The sequence below is a fragment of the Fomitiporia mediterranea genome (assembly GCF_000271605.1).
Source record: "Fomitiporia mediterranea MF3/22 unplaced genomic scaffold FOMMEscaffold_4, whole genome shotgun sequence".
In the NCBI taxonomy this organism is placed as follows: Eukaryota; Fungi; Basidiomycota; class Agaricomycetes; order Hymenochaetales; family Hymenochaetaceae; genus Fomitiporia; species Fomitiporia mediterranea.
In genome coordinates this window covers 480,646-498,618 of record NW_006760389.1, presented here as the reverse complement: position 1 = coordinate 498,618, position 17,973 = coordinate 480,646, and the positions used below count along the sequence as shown (strand labels likewise).

Genomic DNA, 17,973 nt, shown 5'->3' with positions numbered 1-17,973 from the left:
AATACTATTGTTATTATTACAAGGAGGGGAATCCACAAGTCACCTAATGATTGTACCTCACACCTCATAATAAGGTGCTTTGGGAAGAAGAAAAAGGTAGCATCTATCAGCATCTACCTTATATTGATAATGTGAGTATTTTCTTTCTTTCTTTTCCTTGTCTTTATTCATATGGACTCAATATATGTACAGAAATTTGATTTTAAGATGGCAAAAATAGGTTACAAAACAGTCAAGGGGCACATTATTAGAAAGATCTTGTAATACTTTTTTTTCTTGTCTCATACTTGCTTTGTGATTGCTATCAAGTTGTATATTAATGCTATACATTTATTAAGATTATAACTTTACAAAAAGAATGTTTTTATAATTGTATACATTAATAACCATTTTATAACAATTGTAAGTAAACAATAGTTGTTATTACTTTATTATATTGTAAGTACCACTCTGTTTTTATAATTATAATAGAAATATAATGTAAACATAATACTTTGGCTTGTCATACAAGGTTAGTATAATTAGTTTTATAGATTATATTTATCCATAGTACTTATATTGTCTTGTAATGTGTTAATATGTCTTATTTAGACATTACAATTCATCTGGAAACCTTGCAGTTACTTTATAATGTATATATAATGCTTATATTGCTTTATAATGTATATACAATGTTTATTTTGCTTTACAAAGTCTAAAATTCCATATAAGGAATGCGACTTTTTCGCAATGGCCAGAGCAAAAACTGAGTACACTCTACTCTGTTATTATTAAAACACAACTTGCTAATGGACATCCTCTTTGGAAGGTCTGACACTTGATGTAGGGTGTTAAACAATGAAGACATTCGAGAGTCACAAAGGTCACAAAGGTGGTAGTACTTTAAGTCTCTAGAAGTAGAACAATGTTGTCTGTGACCACATAACAGAGTCAGAAAAGGTACTATATAACATGTCCTCAATGGCCACTTATTTTGTATTCCTCATTCTGGTGATCAAGCAACATCAAGACGATGCGTTCAGCAACTAGATAATCCTCCTTAGACCGGTGGCTATAAAGGTGACATGTGAAGGAGAAATTAAGTGGTGCTCCGTTGGATCTTTGAAGCCAGGTATCGAAAACCTCAATCAACCAGTCCGGAGGTACACCATCAACGTAGTATTTCAGGTAGGTCCAGAGAACGCCGAACGAGAGGGATTCTTTGCGCCATTGTCGGCAAACGCTCGAGATCCTGACTGGTGCTCTGATACTTTCCTTTCCGGGCCGCACATTACACACATATTCGTGAAAATTTTTGCTGCGCATCTCTATTGGGAGAGAATTCATGTCCAAGGAGTACGAGCTCATCTGGGAATATCTTTGTGCGAGGAATAGTGCTCCGCGCGTAGCGTATACGCTTACGCGCGTAAAATTTCCCACGTATACGCATACGCGCGTATAATTACGGGCGTAAACTGGGTCAGCAGGACCCATATACGATACGCTACTTCCGTATACGGCGTATACAGCGTATACACTGTGCCAAATATAACAAGATACTTTACATTAAAATAGCTCATAAAAGTACACTATCATCTTTCAAAACAAATGCTTGATATTACTGAGCTAAGAAAATGTATTGTAGTACTGTTTACACACAGAAATAAGACAGTTGAGTGTTGTGAGTTAATATCACGTGACAGCTCTAAACCTTCATGTGATGTACTGTAGTAACCATACTAACTGTAGTACTCATACTAGTACTTTTTAAGTTAAACAAGGTTGTTATATAGTATTAAAATGATTTGGTATATAAATAAGTAAAGTAAATGAGGTTTAGAAACTCAAACTTAGTATTTAATTAGAGAATATGCTTAGTAATACTGTATACTCATATACAGTGTATACAGAAATTTTTTACTTATGGTATATGCATACACGTGTAAATATATGCCTGTATTTTCAGCTAAAATTTTCTCTTACAATACAGTGTGTAAGTGTATATGCTGCAGGTGTATCTGTAAATTATGCTACAGTGTGGAGCACTAGCAAGGAACCTTAGTGGAAGGATAGACAACACTCTGTGTTGCAAATGAGATCAGCACCAAATTATCGAAGGTAAATAAGCTGACCTGTTAGAAGTACCAGTGGCATTGGGGGAAAGTTTTCTTCTATTGGGAATTCAGTACTTCCCCCAGCTTTCGGTGTATAAGACTTGCAGATATGCAAATGTTAACATTGCTTTATTTGTACACCAGGCTCGATAAAGGAACTGTCGGCGGATGTATCAACCTTGACCAGTCGTCCAAGCTTGAGTATCTGAGCCTCGGAGGAGAATTGCTCGTCGAATTTGATAATGAGCCAATTCTAATATCAGCACGCTCAGTTAATCTATATGAAAAGTTCACGGCACAACAATGGCGCAAGATTCTCAACGCGGCCCCGAATTTGACGAAACTGCGAATTGCAGTTCGACGTGAACTGATTGAGGACGAAGATCGTTCTGTCATCTCGCATAACCTCAAATACCTCGAATTGTGTGGTCTCACTTCGCATATAGTGATTAATAATCTGACCCTTCCTGCCTTGAGATGGCTTATCTACCGAGATGACAATCCCCGAAATGGAGGTGAAATATTCTCGACCATTATTCAACGTTCCTTATCACTGTTAAACCACCTGGAAATTGGTGGAAGCTGCGCGAACGAGGCTACAGTTACTCTCATTCTTCCTCTTCTCCCTCAGCTTGAGGTTCTCCACCTGCGGGGCTGTGCTATTTCAGCACGGCTTTTTGAGGTCCTTTCCATACCAAGCAGTACGGGTTCACGTCTACAGCCTCTAGATACAAGCAATCAGATTCTGTGTTCCAATCTGAGAATCTTTAGCCTCTGCGACTACTCTTTGCTAGGGGATGTAGGTGGATGTGCTGATGCGTTGTGCACGATGCTAGAATCGCGCTGGGAGGCTTTGAAACTGTTAGTTGGCATGCATGGAATTCGCTACCCAATTCTATTCAGTCGATCACGGACGAGTGTAGCGTCACATGCAAAACGGGTACGAATTTTGTGCTGAATGTACTGGAACTCGCAATGGGTTTTAAACCTGGTCAGATCTGATAGAGTTGGACTTATTTTCTCTTTCTTTTTTTCTGGTTAGATATTTGTCTTTTTTCGTTGAACTTGCTGACCGAGAGATTTTTTCAAGTAACTTAGAATGCCTTTTCTGCCTTTCCCTTCGCAACTGCCTATATCCCAAGTCCCAGAAAAAACTGAAATTTACTACACTAACAGTACCCGTGTTTTACACCTATGCCAGAGAAGAGAAACAGCCACAATACTTCGCCCATAATCCCTACGTCCACATAATGTATCTTCAGTGTTCCTAGTCATTTACATACTTGGACGTGCACATACCTGCGCCTTTTCTTTCGCATCATCAAAATTCTGCTGCACCTTGTCCGGATCCGTCGCGTAGTCCACAGCTTTCTCGGCGGCCTGATCTTCTACTTTATCGACTAGCTTCTCCGACGTGTGTTGGATGAAGTTATTCTGTGGGCGTCCCTCTCCACCGTGGCTGTTATTATTATTGGTATTTTGTGCATAGGGGTCATGCGAGCCTTTTTAAAGAGAATTCGTAGTGAGTGAAAGCATGAAGTGAGATTGCAGAGAGAAGCATACCCTGCTGTGTCATTACAGGCGTTGCTGAAGGTTGTTCGGTATGATGACTCGACATTCTTGTCTTTTCTTTAAAACGAGTGGAAAGGAACGGAAAGTCTGTTCGCTCTGTACGAAGACGCTGGGGAAGGAGAGGGGGCGGGTTGTGAATACGAAAACCGTGCCCTTTCACATAAGTAGTTTAAATCAGGACCTTTCCATTCAAATAAAGTGCTAGAAATCTTTTCATTTTGACGTGCGCGCTCTCATCGTATCGACGCAAATCCAACGCAGACCTGAAAAAGTTGATCATTTCTGATTTCGACGCTCAACGTCTCGCGTAAAAGAACGATGATCTTCTGAATCCTGTAAGTGCCCGCTCGTATAAAACGGTTATCTAATTTTGTACGCAACGACATCATGGAACTAACAACGATATTTCAGAGAGGTATGACAAGGACTGCATTTAACCACCATAACGTCCGGCAGATTTGTCCTGTCTCGATGTTCAAATTTTATTTCCAGTTCCTTTTTCAACCCTTGCATAGAATCCACGGATTGCTAGGCCAGGGGAAAGTTATCGGCACTGAAGTGCCTGTACCTGACAGATGGCAACGCATTAATCAATTTAAACGTTCATACAAAGGTGTGCATACAGACAGATAGGCGCCCTAGCTGTAGTGCGCCCACACTCGCTCATCAAGAATACACATCATTATCCATGGTAGTATACAAAAAAGTGCACGCAAGTAGTCTTCCTTCTATATGATCTCTTTGTTAAAAAGTCAAGGATTTCTATCTCAATATCTATACAACTCCACAAGCACAACAGGTCATACAAGAAAAGCAACATTACAGATCTTTCCCCACATCTACACTTCACCAAATAAGCCAATAACATTTTATATCAAGACTCAAATGACCGGGGGTAAATGCATTTCGCCTTGCCTCATCCCAAATCGTCTCGTTCACATCGTCACAGACGCATACCCAAAATTAGACCCCTCAAGACCCTTCGCAACCAGTGCGAACTGTTGTGCTGCATCTCGCATCCGTTTTGTTGATCGGGAACTGTCAATACATAAATCACGGACAAAGAACGGTCAAGTTTCATCAACGACAATGCGGAAGGAAGTACACAAGTAAATGAATGATACTCACGAAAGTACCGCCTTTGCGAACTTCTCCTTATCCGGTCGTTGCGCTTTCGTCGGGATGAACTCTTCGTCCTGCATATGTTACACATTCCGTGTCAGAATACAAGAGGGACAATAAGAAATACAGACATACAGAAAATAAGATTTCAGGCACCCATGCCTTACATTCGTTTGGACAGCGAGTCACGAGCGCTAGGAGCAAGTCAACGAGGTTCTGCGCCGTCGACGTCGGCGAGCTACCCCCAATGCCACACAGCACTGCCCGGACAACAGGTCGAAAATGAGTTCGGACAAGCGCACGTCCTTGTTCTTCCAACGACTCAACAGATACAGTCCGTTGAATAAGATATACCTGAACCAACACGAAGAATTTCAATACAGTTGAATTGCATAGGATAGTTGTTACGAACCAAGAACTTGCATGCAGCTACGAGCGAGTAGCGCTCTTGCAAAGTCAAGGCTTTCACTGAACATTGCATGAGAGCCTCCACGGCGCCCTGTGGTAACTGGAAGAACAATCCAGCAAAATGTTGCGAGACCATTTCCATACACCCAAAGAATGCTTGCACAATATCTGGATTCTATTCCATCCGACAGTTTCAGCACGTCATAAACTCACGAGACGCACGAATCACGGAATGTCTTACCGCTTCCATGGCACCATCCGGCTGCAGATACCTCAGGCATGAATCAAGAATAATAGGAAGCGCAGTCAATACTGTCTCCTTCGCCTCTGAGGACGGTACAGCTAGAAGTGATGTCAACGAGGGTGGGTCAAGCTGATGTATGAGCATTGCTGCAAGCGATAGCCACACAGCATTTGGATGTCGTTGCATTGCCCCACAAACGATCTGTAATAATGGAGCTGGAGGCAGACTCAGCAGCGTCATATCGGCTGGTAGAGCAGTGATTGCAACAATCAAACCGTTGAGGGCCTACGTAGATTCTGGTCAGATAAACTAAGAGTGAGCGAGACACAGAATCACGAACATCTGCGGTCAAGGCATCTGTCGACCATTGTAACATGACACCTTGCGTACCCTGAATGATTCCTTCACGAAGACTGCGCATTCGAGAGTCTTCCCTAGCCTGCTGCATTTTCTCCATCTCCGCCTTATCAGCATCGTCATCGTAAGCGAAGAGTATGTCGGATGTCCGTGTTAGTCCTTTGGCACAGCCAGTAAGGGTCTGAAGTTGTTGTATTGCTAGTGCTCGAGCTTCTTCCGGAAGCTAAAAAATTCGTCGTTGTGGAATGACAGTGTGTATACAATAATATACTTACTTGAGTCGCGGTAGACAACGCTTCTGAGAGTCTCGACACCACAGGGCTGACAATGGCCTAGAATTGGTAAAACCCGTCAGAAGTACTGTTCGAACGGTCTTGTTAGAGGCTTACATTGACTGGCTCAATCTCTTGCTCTGGAGGTAGCGCCTGTATCACACTCGCTATTGACTGGACAATCTTCGCCTTTTCAGAGTCCTGTTGAACCAGAAATAAGAAGCATATAATCAGTTCATCATCACCAAACATGTCAAACAAATGCAAGGGGAGCAAGCATACAGGTATACTCGGTAATCGTGCGTGGAGTTGTCCGAACTCCGCAATATGGTCAGCCAGCTTCGCACGGTTCGCATCACACAACTCCCGCAGCGCGTTCGCAGCGGGTAGACATAGTGTAGACTCGTCTAATGCCTCGGCGACATAGCTCAAAGCTCCCAGCAAATATCTATTATCAATGGGCACCGTAAACCAAGTTGCGTAGGCACCTATAATTGATGGCGTTTGTCAGGAACCAGATTGCAGCTCAGCGTCTAAGAGCTCACCTATAAGGCCAAGGGCTGTCCTTCGCACTCGATCATGCCCACTTCGAGGTAATCGACCAATGACTTCTGGACCGAAGACTCGCTCCAGATGCGTGTTGGGCGAGATATCGACCGCTTCTTGCACCGACATGATACAGTGAAGGATCGCCTCGACATTCTACTCCTTGTAAGCTTCACGTAGGCAAACTAGACGGCATATACGACTTACTTCCCACCCATCGCTTTGCCGCCGCGAGTTGAGCGACGCAACAAGCTCCTCGACGTAGATTTTCAGCATATCGGATCGAAGGATGTAAAATCTGATCAGAGATTTCTGAATTAGTATCACGACCAAGACTCTACGAGACTGAACGTACGCATTTATTAAAGTATCTCCAACGTCTCTTCGATATCTGAAAATACATTTAATAGCTGGATGCTATTTGGCTGGTGTAACTAACTCACACTTGGAATGCATCAATCTGGTCTAGGGACATATAGGAAGTGTCAATTAGTATGACGTACCTCAATCGCATTAGTTCACGTACCTTTCGTCCACCTAGCAAGCTCTGTTTTCTCCGGCCATGTTACCTTCCGTTTCAACACTTGCACAAGCTCGGTATAAATAGGCGTCGCAGCGCCATAATCGGGTCGACTCGGCTCCACAGAACCCTGTCGAGACGTACCGCCCCCTTGCACGGATTCTGCCCAATCTTCAAGCGCAGCCTCCGCGAGATCGTCTCCGTAGTCGACAGTCCAAAGGGCTTCTTGGAGGAGATACCAAAAGCTCAGTGTCATCTCACTTTCGTCTTCATCGACTCCATACGATCCAGGGAGTGCAGTGTATGAGAATAAGAGGCGCACAAAGGTTTGTACGCGAGGTTGCGAGAGATGCGTGGCGATGTAGTTGATGGAGTGCTCCCCGAGAGCGACAAGAAGCTTGCATAGGGAACGCGAAATCTCATCGACTTCTCCAGCTACATAACACAGATCAGAACAGACGAAACACGAAGCTAGATACCCGAAGAAACATACTAGAAAGTGTTTGTTGTACAATAGCAGCTCCACCAGTTTCAAGGAAGACAAGTAGTGGCTCCGTCAAAGTTTTGACGCCCGAGCCGTCTGAAAATGATGACGAACTCAGAATTTCCTGTAAAACGTCAGATGCTCCGACAAATGTATCCTCATGTGACAATAATTGGATGAGTATCGGAATGAGTGAAGTGAGGTCACTGAACATCGTCAAAACCCAATAAGACGACTAGAATTTAACCAATCAAATAAAATTCCCACTTTGCATTAAAAGTCGATATCCATGCTTCTAAACATTTGAACGCAGCGTCCTTTTCGGTTTTCGTTGCTGTGCTCGACAATAACGTGCTCCTGACGGACTCCGTCACAAGAGGCGCAGCATCACGCATCGACTGCTGCATTTGCGTTCTAATACAGGGTCAGAACGTCAACGGACTCAGCGAAATCAGACGAAACGAACACACTTGCTCGCAGAAGTCATGTCAGACGAGCCAACCTCTTCTGCAGCAATTTCAAGGAACTCTAAGACGTGCTCAGAACGGGCGCCACTGCCGGAAAGTGTTGTCATGACAGACAGTATCCAGTCAGGCCATTGAGATGGCCGGCCAGGAACAAGTTTGAGCGCAAGAGAGGTGACCTTCCTTCTTCATTAGAATGAAAGTTCTCTACGTGGACATAGTGGCTTGCATACCGAGACGAAGAGTTTCCTAAGCGTAACCTTGCTCTTGCCCGCTGCAATAATTCGACTACACGCCGCAAGCAAAACGAAAGCAAGCTGAAGAGCATGTTCCTTCGGAAACAAGTCCCTACCACGTCAATTATCAGTCACTAAATTACTCAGACACATTAACACAATCATAACTCACCAATCGCGAACGATCTTCACCTGTGCGGTATGCGCACCAAAGAACTCCACATTCGGGTCCGGGTGGTCAAGCAACGGCAAGACAAGTCCCCACGCTTCTGGCCGCTTCTGGATCTCAAACAGCTGCTGCTGCATCCGTCGCGACTCTTCGACATCTTGCCCGGGAATATATGCGCTCTGAATTAACTGGGGGACACAGCGCGGCGGAGATTATTATCGTTAGCCTAGCGTTTCCTTCCGGCGCTTGTGGTCGTTACGTACGAAAGCGGCTTGCTCTATGTCGGATTGAGAGAGTACAGGCAGGAAGTCAACTTGGATCATGGCTTTTAATGCAAGAACATTGGCAAGGTGCCACTCGGTGTAGTTGTGAATGGGTAAATGCAGCAGAACCGGAGACGCTCGCGATCCATTCGCGTCGTGTCACGTGCATCAAAATCTACCTCCGAGTTCCGAAAGTACTGCAAGCCAGAAATCGGTACAAAAACTACAACATCTTTCCACAGTGTATACACTACAACATCATCGAATGCGAATGGATAGGGCGATAAATAGGACGAGAAACACTGCGAGAGAGAATGGTATGACAGGTCCATGTCAGTTCCTATTTTACAAATCAAAGCTCAAAATGCAAAAACTAGTAGAATGCGTGTCGTGACAAAAGTCGTAATGCGTCATAAGAAAAGGCCTTGTAGTGCACTTCGTGAAAAGCAGTTGAACTGTAGCTGGACAGAAAAGCAACTTCTATCGTTTCGGCGAAGGCGAAGGCGAGTTCGGAGCCGACTTCCCAGCAAGTTTCGCCCTTGACAGAGGCGAGGCAGGCAAAAAGGTCTGTGGAACGCGCGGTCTGGCAGGGCGTAACCCACAATCCATTGGTGCGACTTCACCACATTTAATATGCGCTCTGCAAAGTTGAAACCAATTGACTTTCAGAGCCCTTCCCTGCATACCAAAGCTCTAGGCTTACCTTAACCCACAGTCATCGCATTCGAGAACCGGCTTCCAGCCCAGTCTCTTCGCGCATATATCACACTTCGCCGCGAACGTACTCGAGAAAAAGAAGCTGAACGGGCTCCACGCCTGTCCATCACTCGGACTACTCGGTTCGTCCCTTGCAGGGCTTCCAACTCTAGCATTCGGAGAATGAGCTTGCCGTTTCACACCTGGTTTTATCAACGTAAAGCGATGAATAAGTGTGGACGGAGGTCCGCCAGCGCCGCGTATTGTAGACGTCTCGAAGGAGCTACCCTCTGTCGCCGCAGCAATGGAAATTGAAGATGCGGCGGTATGGAAAGAGTCGAAAGACTTGATAGTGTCTGCAGCAGGTAATACCTCCTGGCCCGTTTCTGTTGGCTGAGGAGATCGGATCGTGAGTATAGAGGATAACGAAGGTGGAACTGTATTGGTCGCCTGGTGAGGATGTTGGCGGACGACGGTCGTACTATAGTCACTATGAGTTCCGTGGCTGCCAAGCAAAGCGTGCTGACTCGAGCCGTCCACTGCAAATGTCAGGAATCAGTTTAGCCCAAATCTCTAATAATGGATAGCATACAGTCAACGTCTAGTGATTTAATGGCCTCAATTAGCTGTTCTTCATCACTACTCTCATCGTCATCGCTTGAATCATCTGACGACCTTTGGCCATTACGCCCAATGTCCTTTCCTACGCCCATTCCAAAGCTTGGAATACGCGGACCCATAGGAGGCCTCTTATTTCCTGCGATAAACTTGACGCTGCCGACATGTACGTCATCCGCCTCGGAAGGACGGGACAAAACCTCTAATTCGATGTCTCGCAGCCGTCCAAGTATACTTAGGATATCCGGTCGGCGAGGAGGATCTTCCACCAGACAGTCTAACACTAGTTGTTGATAGGCAGCTGGACAGCCCGGGCTTGATCCGACGAGTCTCCGCACTTCATTTATGTCGATACCAAATGATGGCGCTGCACGCTTGAAAGTATAGTCATCCGCAAGCTTCCGTGCGCCGATTTCACACAAGATAATCCCAAGAGAGTAAATGTCCGTGGATAGCCCAAACTCGTTGCCGATGAGAATTTCAGGAGACATGTATGCATCTGTTCCGCAGAAGGTAAGTCGCTTGAGTTCTTCCGCATTGCGCGCAGCAATGCGTGCAAAGCCGAAGTCTGTAATCTTGAGACGTCCATTTGTGGTGACAAGCAAGTTCTCTCCCTTTAGGTCGCGATGAATACACTTGCGTGCATGTAAGTATGCCAATGCACGGGCAATATCGGTGGCAAAAGAAATGCGCAGCTTCCAAGGGAATGGCTTCGACTTGTCGTGAATATATTGACGCAGATTACCTGTGTGTGAAGACTCAGTACACGTGTGAAGAATTGGCGGTAGCTTACTTGCCATTTTCAATAAACTCGGAAATAATAAAAATACGACCATCGGGTTCAGGAGCTCGGGAAAGTCCAAGGTAAAGAACAACATTTGGATGGCGGCATTCTCTACAATTGCAGACATTAGAAGTAATTCAAAGTAAACGAATTTAGCGATGCACTTCATCAGCCTCCATTCTCTTTCGAAGTATTTGGCAACATCATAATCGTTTGAAGGCAGCACCTCCTTAATTGCCACCTCGATTCCGAGATACGTTCCTGCACTTCCATTAGTATACTGCGGTGACCGCAGACTCCTCAAATACCTTTATACACATTCCCGAATGAGCCGGAGCCTAGCTTCTTCCAGTTTCCCTTGATATCCTATGCGATCATCAGCAACTGTGAGTTAAGGTGGACCTGAATAAATGCGCTGCATACCTCGAAAGGAATGACATCGAAGGGGCGTTCGTCCGCGGAGACCATTGAGGAGACGAGCTGTTGTATCCTTGACCACAGCTTGTGTTCGTTGTGGGTGCAGAGAACAAATAGTGGGTGGGCTGGAGAGGACCACTAAGTAGTAGCAGAGCAGAGAGACTCCTGTCTGTCTGTAAATGTAATCGACGCGTCTGAATCTGACGTAATCGCGTGCACGCGTCTTTCCTTTCTCGGAACACGTCACTGGCACCACATCCTTGATCTGAGCCTGCACAATACAACGACGACTACCCTCTCAATATCCCTATTTCTGGACATTTTATCTCGTATAATATTATTAAATGGCTCCACAACCAACACCAGAACAGAGTTTCCGCACAAACTTGTCTCAGTTTCGCTGGGCGCGGGGAAACACAGACGACTCGCAGGAAGCGCAGGCGCAGCAGTCCGGAGCTGGTGCAAACCCATTCTCGCGATTCTACGACGCCATCGGCGGCGCCTACATCCCACTACGGTCCAATGAGCGGTCTAATGAGGAGGAAGCTTATTTTGCCTTGTCAAGATGGGAAAGGTGAGCTGTTGTGTTTTGCATGAAAGCTCCGTGATGCGAGTCTGACGTGTCCGCTATTGCTAGATTACTGGGATTCGGTGCTTGCTTGCTCGGTGCTGCAGCATGCTTCTTCGTGTCGTTCCTATATCTACCTCTATTGGCTATCCGACCCGGAAAATTTGCACTTGCTTTTAGGTCCGTGTTTTCTTTTTTAGATTAGTGAAGGATTCGTTTCTGACATTTGTGATTTAGCTTGGGAAGCATACTCGTGATGTTCGGGTACGTAGTTCTCGATTCCACATCCCACTTCTTGCTCACTTGTACCTCAGTTTTTCAATTTTAATTGGACCGGTCAACCACATCAAGCACTTGTTCTCAAAAGAACGTCTACCGTTTACCATCGCTTATTTCGCAAGTCTCGGTCTAACGATATTTTTCTCCGTCGGGGAACATTCATACCTCGGGTCGCTCATCTTTGCCATAGTACAAGTACGTCTGTCTTAGCAAAATCTTCAATTATCTGAGTCGAATGTTGTCTAACGATTGTTACAGATAATTGCACTTGTTTCGTATGTACTGGCGTACTTCCCAGGTGGCGTGCAAACATTACGATTCGGCTCACAAATGGCTCTTCGCGGAGCAGGCAGCCTTCTTCCTATATAATTCATTTTCCCGTTCTTGTTCTTGTACATTACGTGCCAAATTATACACATCATATTTCAAGGAAGAAATTCTCGTACCTTCTTATCTCCGCCTCATTTTGATCAAGCATTGGTAATACCATCTTCTCGGCGACCCGGCTCCAAACTTCCGTTTATCCCGTCAAGAAGCTCCGTACATTTACTTTCCGTAAACACTATATGCACCGGTACGCCTACACCCCACGCTAAGCTTATCACCTTATCTCTTCCATAACCCAAGGCTTCGCTTCTATGTATGCGCGCTTTAAGAACTCCGTTATGTTCGGCTCTGGGAGCGGTGGCTTTGACTCCCCTCACCCATCTAACTGTCTATCCTAGTACCGCAGAAAAAGAAATAATAATGAACGCAAAATTAGGACTAGGATCTCGCTTGAAGCAACTCGGAAAACGCGAAACATGGGAACTGAAGCCGGAACCGTCGACGTTTGCGCCGAATAGTGCGTACAGTAATAGAGATATGGACCCTGTCCCACCTCATCTGAGGACTTGGACGACTTTGAATTTTATTATGTATTGGATAAGTGACGCGGCAAATGTTGCAGTTTGGGAGTTGGCGTCTTCGATGCTTGCTATTGGTCTTTCTTGGTAAGCCACCTTCCCTTTCTACTACCTTGACTCAAAGGGAAATTAAAGCACAATATGTACTAATTTTTATTTATTCTCTCCTCGAAGGAAACAAGCCCTACCTGCTATTGCCGTCGGGCACGTCATCATAGCTGTGGTTATGGTTGCGAACGGGACGATCGGAGCCCGTCTACACGTTCCGTTTCCCGTACTCAATCGATCCTCTTTTGGATTCTGGTTCAGCTACTTCAGCGTCATTAGTCGTGTCGTTCTTTCCATGTTCTGGTTCAGCGTACAAACATTTACGGGCTCGGAAAGTGTATATCAGGTAAGTATCCTCGACCCCTCGCTAACACAAATGCGAATACGTAGTGATAATGATGATTCTAAATATTACTTTTAATTGTAGATGCTGAAAGCGATCTGGCCCTCACTAGCGAAAATGCCAAACCACCTCTCCCCAGGCGCACATATAACTACCTCAGGGATGCTCTGTTACATCCTCTACTGGCTCATTCAATTTCCCTTCATGTTCGTCTCACCTCAGAAAATCCGTTGGCTCTTCGTCGCAAAGGGTATCATCGTGCCCATTGCGTGGCTTGCGATGCTCATTTGGTCGTTCGTGAAAGTCCCGACGGGTGAAGGGTTACTGGTTCAATCGGCGAACGTTTCGGGGAGTAAGCTGAGTTGGGCTTGGTTGAGCGCTTTGAACAGTGCGTTGGGGATATATGCGACACTTGCGGTTAATATCCCGGACTTTACGGTAAGTTACCTCGATCGTTTTGTCTAGTCCATTGTATCACGCAGATTCAACATACAGCGGTACGCGAAGACCGAAAGAGAGTACGTCAAACGTAGACCTTCCATGCAGTTACGAAGAAGCTAACGAACTTCATTTAACAGTCAATACGTTCAACTTATTATCATCCCAACCGTCTTCACTTTCTGCGGCTTCGTGGGCATCGCAGTTACAAGTGCCGGTGCATCCCTCTACGGTACCGTCCTCTGGGACCCACTCACGTTGATAGACAAATGGGACAACCGTGCCGCAGCGTTCTTCGCGTCGTTTGCGTTTTGCCTTGCTACGATTGGGACGAACATCTCGGCGAATTCTTTGTGCGCAGGGAATGATATGACTGCTTTGTGTCCAAAGGTAAGATATAGATAAGGTTTTCCATGTCCCGTGTGTCGTTATAGAGGTTGGATATAGATACTGATTCTGTTTTGGTAGTATATTAATATTCGGAGGGGACAGATTATTTGTGCAATCCTTGGCGGTTGGGCACTTTGTCCGTGGGAGATCCTTGCAAGGTCCGTTAGGTTGTTCATTCTATACATCTCAGACGAGCTTGCTGACATAGTATACTTGAATCCAGTGCTCCTAGCTTTCTCTCCTTTATGGTGCAGTTTCCTACCCTCTAACTTGTGGTAAACCAACTTATTGTACTCCGAATAGAATGGATACTCCGTCTTTCTGGGCCCTTTTGCAGGTATAATGGTCACCGACGTAAGTGCTTCAATTGTCTTACACCACGTTTATCTACTAACATTTGGTGCGGTCTAGTAGTACTGGCTTTTACATCGTGGAAACGTCGACGTCCCATCTATGTACCGCCCTCATGGACGTTATCGTTACTTCAACGGAGTAGTAAGTAATTGTTGCCTTTAAGCGTTTGACATGACTAAACGTAATTATCCTTATGGCATTTGTAGAACTGGCGCGCAGCACTCGCTCTCCTTGTCTCCGTTACACCTAACATGCCGGGTCTCATCAACTCCATCAACCCAAATATCAAGATCGGAAATTCCGTACACGTATTCGACGTTGCCTGGATTTTTGGTGTAAGTATCTCTGTTTGCGTTCTAAATGCTTAATAGTTTGCCGATTTAATCGTGGTATTTCCTAGTTCTTTTCAGCGTCGGTCGTATATTATGCAGCATCCGTACTATTCCCAGCGCGCGAAACCCTTTTAGACGCACCGATCTACGAAGACGGTGTTTGTGTGCTTGAGGATAAGAGCGTGGGGCGAGTCTCGATGGAGGTGGACGAAGGGAAGCGTAGTGTGTCAATTGGCAAAGACTAGAGGCTGATGCAAGTGGACGCGGAATATGGATGTGTTCTACAACAACACCAAGGCGATCTTGGTTGTTGTCTATGATACAATTCCGATCTAATTCTGCAGATACAAATTAATAAAAATTAAATAACTCATTCACACTTCTAGTTCCTTTAATACGTCATTCGCTGAGGGTCTACCACTTGGATTCTTCTCCCAACACTTCAACAGAAGCGCCCAGAGGTTGTCATTCAAGCCTCGACGAACAGCGTCTTCTCCAGTAGGTCTGGAAGGAAGAACACCTTTATGTACCTCCACAATGACTTGCGCTGAGTTTTTAAGTTCCGGATACGGCATGTCGAGGGTCATTATCTACAAATTAGAGAGTAGGCACGATAAGTTCCTCATCTCATAAGACCATGAACAGAAGAGTGGAAGGACGCACCTCTAGAAAGACCATTCCTAAAGCCCAAACGTCCGATGCCGTACTTATACTCGCTTGTTGTTCACCAACGAACAGCTCTGGAGCCATCCACCGTGGGTTGCCAGCATCCTGCAGCAGCGAAGAAATCGGCATCTGAGTGAGGTCCTCGAGGATGATCGCCAATCCGAAGTCGCAGAGTAAAGGCTCTCCGGAATTGGAGATCAGGACGTTTACCTGAGAGGGAATTGTTTATTAACTGAACGAAAGCTGTGGGTTGGTGACGTACACCTCTAAGGTCACCGTGAACCACTGCATTCGGTTCGTGTGCGTGCAAGTACGCGAGTCCCCGTGCCACACCAACGGCCTAAAATGAGATACATATTGCAATTAGATATGTTGCGCGTTCAATTACCTGCGTCGGAGATAACGAACGATATGGATTGCTGACTCATCCGAATGGTTTTTCATGTATTCGACCAAATTCCCGTTGTCCATCCATGGTGATATGAGGCATGTCGGCAAACCCGACGGATCGGCAGTCCCGAGGAACGGTAGAACGTTCGGGTGCTTCAATCCATTCCAGATCGATGCCTCCCTGTAGAACCTCTAGACAACATCAGCGGTTTCAATCTAAAGTGGAAACGTTTACAGGATGCATGCACCTTAGTATTCCGAAGAACTGGTTGTGTCACCCCCTTGACGTTCAAACTCTTCAACGCGACGGGACCTACGTCTTTCAACAGACCGACTCTAACGTCTCCGAATGCACCGCATGCACGAATGCTGGTCAAACCATTGCTGGGTATTGTGATTAGACCAGTAAGGTCTCTCACTTCCAGCACAGGTAGTTCGCGCATCTTCTCTAGCTCACGGTGAATTTCACTTATTGCCGGGCGTTCTCTCGGATCCTGTGCCCAACATAGACGGATGAGATCCCAGAGTCTGTCATCAAGCCCATGATGGACAAGCCTGCGAGTAGGTCGAACGGGTCGTTTGCCTTCCATAAGAAGGTCGATAATAGATCCTGGTCTATTTATATCGTCGAAAGGTAATGATTCTGTCATAATCTTCAATCACATAAGACAACTGGAAATGTCCTTTAGTAGTCGTGATCCACCGAAAACGTACTGTGTAAGCTTTCATGCCGAAATCGTATACATCTGTTGCGAGAGAGAGGCCACTATTTGATGAGATGGTTTCAGGAGCCAACCATCGCACTGCAGTCATCCAGCCTCTTTCAAAAGCTGGTGATGCAAAGCCTCCAATGACCACCTGCTTTTCCTCATTGACTAGTACGGTTGCCTATAAAATCCCATTTTCATCAGCTAGCAATGGTAATTCACGGGCCATTGGCCTTACCCCACTCAATATACCATGAACATACGGCGGGGAACGGCTATGCAAATATGCAAGCCCAGACGCCATCTCTGTGATCTAAGATTACAACAGTATTTCTGAGCAAGAAAATTTGATGAACTCATAATTACTCACAAGTTTGAGGCGATCAGCGCCGGGGTTCATTTTGATGAAATTTTCCACAGTTCCGTGTTCCATCCAGCGCGATATAAGAGCCGTTCTATTACCTTCCAGGCCACTGCAGATGCCTAGCAATGGTAAAATATGTGGGTGCTCAAACGACGCCCACACGGGAGCGTTCTGTCGGAACATTTACTTAATCCAGAAAGAGAGAGAGAGAGAAGAGCATCGAATTATACCTTCATAACGCCCAAGTGATACTGTACGTACACGTCTGGTCTGGGGCTGTACAACGCGACACGCTGCCCATACAGCTCGCCCGTCCATACTGCACATACCGCTCCGAGAGCGACAACGTTCTGGCTTATTCTGATAACTTTTCCAGTGAGGTCCTGGAGACTGTTCGAGTTTTTATCCGCTATTGACTCGGATCCTAAACGTAGCAGCATGTCTCTAAACAGACGAACAGTGTGCGAGTCAGACCAAGGGTCCGAGATCGATTGCAATTCCTGTGAACCAATTAGTTACATAGAGATACAAATGAAGTATTACACATGCCAGATTGATTGCGGCCCGTAGGGCAGATATCTCATCGGGAGACAGCTTGGACAATTGCTGTCGAATATCATTCTTTCGAAGACAATCTCGGAGAAGACGCTTTAGATTAACCAGATCCGCATCATGGTCTGCTTTGTATATTTCTCGTTGAGCCTTTATGTCTTCTCGCATGAGTTCCTGTGACATGCATCCACATTAGCATTAAGTGCTTAAAGAGTTCCGGTTGAACTGACATCATTACTTGATTGAACGTAGACCCGACAAGCCTCAAGTACCGAATCTAGCAAGTCTGAAACTTCGCCCTGCCGCAGATAGCTTTTCAACGGAGTGAGACGCGCCAGAGCTCGCAGTTTCGGAATAGCGGTTCTGGTTTCG

General features: G+C 45.5%; 7 protein-coding genes across 7 annotated transcripts; 3 read left to right on the top strand and 4 right to left on the bottom strand.

The window, feature by feature from the left end:
- Nucleotides 1-957: 957 nt before the first annotated feature.
- Nucleotides 958-1,473, bottom strand: FOMMEDRAFT_153814 (uncharacterized protein; the record flags this gene model as incomplete). Its single annotated transcript, XM_007264457.1, has 1 exon — nucleotides 958-1,473. One exon carries the CDS (start codon nucleotides 1,471-1,473, stop codon nucleotides 958-960), a length of 516 nt encoding a protein of 171 aa, XP_007264519.1.
- A 735-nt stretch (nucleotides 1,474-2,208) lies between these two features.
- On the top strand, nucleotides 2,209-3,051 carry FOMMEDRAFT_153813 (uncharacterized protein; the record flags this gene model as incomplete). Its single annotated transcript, XM_007264456.1, has 1 exon — nucleotides 2,209-3,051. One exon carries the CDS (start codon nucleotides 2,209-2,211, stop codon nucleotides 3,049-3,051), a length of 843 nt encoding a protein of 280 aa, XP_007264518.1.
- A 1,363-nt stretch (nucleotides 3,052-4,414) lies between these two features.
- FOMMEDRAFT_166558 (ARM repeat-containing protein) lies at nucleotides 4,415-8,813 on the bottom strand (the record flags this gene model as incomplete). The annotated part of the gene is made up of 20 exons (XM_007264455.1): nucleotides 4,415-4,703; nucleotides 4,794-4,861; nucleotides 4,923-5,141; nucleotides 5,200-5,370; nucleotides 5,437-5,724; nucleotides 5,780-6,019; nucleotides 6,072-6,128; nucleotides 6,186-6,269; nucleotides 6,351-6,556; nucleotides 6,614-6,770; nucleotides 6,822-6,912; nucleotides 6,970-7,005; nucleotides 7,058-7,079; nucleotides 7,141-7,569; nucleotides 7,628-7,824; nucleotides 7,886-8,032; nucleotides 8,089-8,261; nucleotides 8,316-8,430; nucleotides 8,491-8,675; nucleotides 8,751-8,813. The coding sequence occupies 20 exons, from the start codon at nucleotides 8,808-8,810 to the stop codon at nucleotides 4,601-4,603; spliced, it is 3,048 nt and encodes a 1,015-aa protein (XP_007264517.1). The 3' UTR covers nucleotides 4,415-4,600.
- A 186-nt stretch (nucleotides 8,814-8,999) lies between these two features.
- FOMMEDRAFT_166557 (kinase-like protein) lies at nucleotides 9,000-11,403 on the bottom strand. The gene is made up of 7 exons (XM_007264454.1): nucleotides 11,272-11,403; nucleotides 11,157-11,214; nucleotides 11,013-11,109; nucleotides 10,862-10,959; nucleotides 10,039-10,809; nucleotides 9,454-9,985; nucleotides 9,000-9,390 (listed from the first exon to the last, which is right to left on the bottom strand). Exons 1-7 carry the CDS (start codon nucleotides 11,314-11,316, stop codon nucleotides 9,231-9,233), a joined length of 1,761 nt encoding a protein of 586 aa, XP_007264516.1. The 5' UTR covers nucleotides 11,317-11,403; the 3' UTR covers nucleotides 9,000-9,230.
- A 206-nt stretch (nucleotides 11,404-11,609) lies between these two features.
- Nucleotides 11,610-12,481, top strand: FOMMEDRAFT_80268 (ER-to-golgi vesicle protein transport Sft2; the record flags this gene model as incomplete). The annotated part of the gene is made up of 5 exons (XM_007264453.1): nucleotides 11,610-11,839; nucleotides 11,903-12,013; nucleotides 12,071-12,097; nucleotides 12,148-12,307; nucleotides 12,371-12,481. 5 exons carry the CDS (start codon nucleotides 11,610-11,612, stop codon nucleotides 12,479-12,481), a joined length of 639 nt encoding a protein of 212 aa, XP_007264515.1.
- A 378-nt stretch (nucleotides 12,482-12,859) lies between these two features.
- Nucleotides 12,860-15,167, top strand: FOMMEDRAFT_132650 (cytosine-purine permease; the record flags this gene model as incomplete). Its single annotated transcript, XM_007264452.1, has 11 exons — nucleotides 12,860-13,104; nucleotides 13,192-13,411; nucleotides 13,493-13,846; nucleotides 13,904-13,926; nucleotides 13,987-14,236; nucleotides 14,315-14,394; nucleotides 14,460-14,484; nucleotides 14,540-14,590; nucleotides 14,651-14,731; nucleotides 14,797-14,925; nucleotides 14,991-15,167. 11 exons carry the CDS (start codon nucleotides 12,860-12,862, stop codon nucleotides 15,165-15,167), a joined length of 1,635 nt encoding a protein of 544 aa, XP_007264514.1.
- Nucleotides 15,168-15,296: 129 nt separating this feature from the next.
- Nucleotides 15,297-17,232, bottom strand: FOMMEDRAFT_79978 (kinase-like protein; the record flags this gene model as incomplete). The annotated part of the gene is made up of 4 exons (XM_007264451.1): nucleotides 15,297-15,512; nucleotides 15,586-15,798; nucleotides 16,924-16,998; nucleotides 17,056-17,232. The coding sequence occupies 4 exons, from the start codon at nucleotides 17,230-17,232 to the stop codon at nucleotides 15,297-15,299; spliced, it is 681 nt and encodes a 226-aa protein (XP_007264513.1).
- Nucleotides 17,233-17,973: the final 741 nt, after the last annotated feature.